A 2,131-nucleotide genomic window follows, 5' to 3' on the forward strand; every position below is an offset into this window, starting at 1 on the left:
AGCTCTAATATTCTGTATTCTAAGGGCCTCCTAGCTCTGACATTCTGTGCTCCAAGGCCCCTCCCAGCTCTGACATTCTGTGCTCCAAGGCCCCTCCCAGTTCTGACATTCTCTTCTTCAAAAAACCTCCTTGACATTCTAAAATTCTAAATGGAGGAAAGGGTTCCCCTTGGACAGGCGGATTTCAAAGATGCTAAAAGTCAAAGGTGAAGAAACTGAGTCAGATGCAGATCAGCCCTAGAACATCTGTGCATGGAAAACCAACATCTCCTTTGCTTACCTGCCAAGGACAGGAAGAAAGCGAAAGAAAAAGAGAGAGAGAGAGAGAGAGAGAGAGAGAGAGAGAGAGAGAGAGAGAAAGAGAGAGAGAGAGAGAAGCAACGTTGTCTCCTTCTAAAACCAACTGTTAGCAGCTGGGGGCAAGAGGGGGACAATGAGGGTTATGGGTGAGGTGACAGAAATCCTCCCTGGGATCTGCTCTTGAACATGGAAATAACAAAGAAGCAAGTCTGAAATCTTAGTTAAGGGGAGAGAGTTATAAGGGTGCAGAAAGCTCAGAAACTTGCTCTCCAGAGACAACATGATAACACAGGAAAAACCTGCACTGGGAGTCCAAGGAGCTGAGTTCGAATCTCAGCTCTGCTACCTCAGTGACCTTAGGGAAGTGACTTCTCTGGTATTCTTACCTATAAAATGGTGGGTAGGTATGAGGGGGAGAAAACTAGAGGATCTTTTCCAATTATCCTAGACCTCTCTGAGCCTTCCTATCTCTCTCAGCCCTGCTGCTGCTGCTTCTACTTTCAGAGCTGTCCTGATAACACCAACAGGATCCCAATAGTCCGTAAATCCCTCTAGACTATCTTAGGAGACACTAGGAGGACAACTGCCCAAGGAGCCCCTGGCAAGTCCAGCCCCAACCCCCAGCTCCGGGATAGCTGTGAGCTATACCAATGGAGGAAGGTGGCCTGATGCTCTCCATCCAGGGACTTCTTCCTACTGGACAAACACCAGAAAGGACCTGGAGAGAACCAAGGAGGCCTTGAGGTATGGAATAGGGAATGCCAACCAGGGATCTGCTCATCACTCTCCTCCCTTTGTGGAATAAAACTCAGAAACAGATCAAAAGATTTACGGAATTTACCCAAACAGTGAGTGCCCTCGTCCTCCCCAAATTTCCTGGAGTTGTGTCAGTCTGAGATGTGTGTGAGCTCCCCACCCTGCATTATATTAACTGTGAATGTGTCTTATCCCTACAGCAGATTCTAAGTTTGTCTTTGTCTTTTCTCCCCAGTGCTTAGGCCCATTATAGGCACTTAGCAAAGGCAAGATAGCTGATGGACTTACCACAACGCTTTGCACATAGTAGGTGCCTAATTAATGTTGCTGCACAAATTGTCTTGTCTAACTTTAGTTTACAGAGTGAACAATTGAGTCAAGGATGAGGAAATGCAAACAGCAGAGCCCGGATGGAAGCCCAAGGCCTCTGGCTCCAAACCCAGCACCCTCTCCAAGTAGAACAGCAGACACTAAGCTAGAACCTAATGGTTCCAGAATCACTAAGCTGTGATTATGTACCTAGCCTGTGTAGAGCCCTAAGCTGCTGAGGAAGGAGATACAAAGATTAATTATGACACAGCTATTGCTCACTGCTAGGGGATGAAGAAAAGCAAGCTTACCAAAGGGCTGGAAAACCAGCCCCACAAGCTAGAGTTTAGGGAGAGAGGAAATGAAGCAGGAGACAGGGGTTGATACCTGAGTCTGCAAAGTGGTAGCGTCCAACACAGTGACCTGGTGCCCACAACTGGCCCACACAGCATCCTCCAGGCTCAGCAGGGTACGAATGGGGCCAGGGCCCACACTCAAGCAGGTTGGTGGACTCTCCATCTCCCACAGGCCCCCTGGGGGAGAAAAAAGATTATGGGCTTAGAAAATGTCAGAACTGAAACTTGAGAACAGAATATGTTGGAGATGGAAGAATCCTTAGAATGTAGAATGTTAGAACTGGGAGGAAACTTGGAAGACAGGATGTCAGAGCTGGGAGGGCCCTTAGAACACAGGATGTCAGAGCTGGGAGGAAACTTGGAACACAGGATGTCAGAGCTGGGAGGGCCCTTAGGACACAGGATGTCAG

The 2,131-nt window shown here is 48.1% G+C and overlaps 1 protein-coding gene across 1 annotated transcript in view; it reads right to left on the bottom strand.

Moving 5' to 3' along the window:
• The window catches only part of LOC114028523 (rho guanine nucleotide exchange factor 10-like protein), a 101,278-nt gene that overhangs the window by 41,799 nt on the left and 57,348 nt on the right, over positions 1-2,131 (bottom strand). The window contains exon 16 of the mRNA XM_027842792.1: positions 1,753-1,898. Coding sequence (XP_027698593.1) covers positions 1,753-1,898 — 146 coding nt within the window. The remainder of the gene's footprint in view (positions 1-1,752; positions 1,899-2,131) is intronic.

Source organism: Vombatus ursinus, unplaced genomic scaffold (genome assembly GCF_900497805.2).
Source record: "Vombatus ursinus unplaced genomic scaffold, bare-nosed wombat genome assembly UNPS02014884.1, whole genome shotgun sequence".
Classification (NCBI taxonomy): Eukaryota; Metazoa; Chordata; class Mammalia; order Diprotodontia; family Vombatidae; genus Vombatus; species Vombatus ursinus.